The sequence below is a fragment of the Rhagoletis pomonella genome, unplaced genomic scaffold, assembly GCF_013731165.1.
Source record: "Rhagoletis pomonella isolate Grant_MI unplaced genomic scaffold, Rhpom_1.0 Rhpom_scaffold_00004, whole genome shotgun sequence".
Classification (NCBI taxonomy): domain Eukaryota; kingdom Metazoa; phylum Arthropoda; class Insecta; order Diptera; family Tephritidae; genus Rhagoletis; species Rhagoletis pomonella.
The window spans coordinates 43,935,531-43,936,808 of NW_023458558.1; the positions used below are offsets into that span (position 1 = coordinate 43,935,531).

Consider the following 1,278-nt stretch of genomic DNA (forward strand, 5'->3'; position numbering starts at 1 on the left):
GTCCCGTCTTATTCGCAGAAAAAAAGTTGAAATTTGTAGACCAGTGTTATTAATGAGCAGCTGCAAAAAGCTGTGGAGTATCGCGTCGCTGGCTCACTAACATATGTGTGAACTGCTTAGGCTCTAGCTCTAGCGATTTTGATCGATTCGCGCGATGCGAATTCGCTGGGTGATAAACGTAGCCTTAGAAAGGGGACATATCCCAGCAGCTGGGAGGGGTTTATCCCCAAAGCAGGAAAAAGTTCTCACGTATTTCCGGGGGACTTCAGAACAATCCCCTATCTCCTTTCCTATTGAAAACCTTTGAGAGACTGATTGACCTGTCTGACTCTCTCTGAACATGCTTACCTGAATGGCAGATTTGTGTCAGTGAGGAGTATTTTATGATCAAGGCCTTTGCAGTTGGTGCCTTCCTTGATATCAACAGAAAAACCCCTGCGTAAGCTGGGAGTCCAGAGCTATATAGTTAGGCTTATCTCCCTCATTATCAACGACAGAAGGGTCACAACGGAATGGGGCAACGCCATAGAGGATTTTGGCGTGCCATACTTTTAAAAATCAGTTCGCTACAATCGTAGTTATAACAACGTATAACGAAAAAAATAGTCTCATATTTAGTGGCTCAGAAACTGTGAGTCCAAAGCTTTCAGTGTTGCGCGGTTGTCAGAGAAGATCACACTTTCTCATTAATGAACAAATGTGGGAAACTTAGGAGAGTTTCAGAAAATTTTGTAAAACTTGAAAAATGATAATTTTCAAGTGAATATCCTTAGTTGTAATAAAGTATATCCATGACACTGTGAATGGTCAGATGCCGCCTTCGGTTATTTTTTGGTCTGAGCCTTATACGAATAGGAATGCATTTCATCTCAACTCACCATCTCATCTCACCTAAACTATCCTCACATCAACTCCCTCAATTCACCTCAACTCACCTCAATTCATCTCACTGAATTAACCTCACCTTACTTCAACTCCCCCCAACTAATCAACTCAACTCAAATCAGTGCAACCCCCTTTACTTTATGAACTAGTACGTCCAAAACGACTAATATTTTAATTTGTTTTGTTGCTTCGCATGTATTTTTCAGAAATAGCATCGCTTCTAGACAACACTCTGCAGTCAACCTTAGGTTTGTTTTGCTTACATTTACAAAATAGTCTCGCTAACTAAACGCTTATGCATAACCAACTTATATGTTTTAAAATTTGCATAATAATTTAGCTAAAAATTTAAGCTTATATCTAAATAAATATACATAAATTATCCTAATTCAG

At 39.2% G+C, this 1,278-nt stretch overlaps 1 protein-coding gene across 1 annotated transcript in view; it reads right to left on the minus strand.

Moving 5' to 3' along the window:
- The window catches only part of LOC118738231 (octopamine receptor beta-2R), a 39,558-nt gene extending 38,672 nt beyond the window's left edge, over window positions 1–886 (minus strand). Inside the window, 1 exon segment of the mRNA XM_036469156.1 lies at window positions 879–886. Within this exon segment, the coding sequence (XP_036325049.1) occupies window positions 879–886 (8 nt within the window).
- Window positions 887–1,278: the final 392 nt, after the last annotated feature.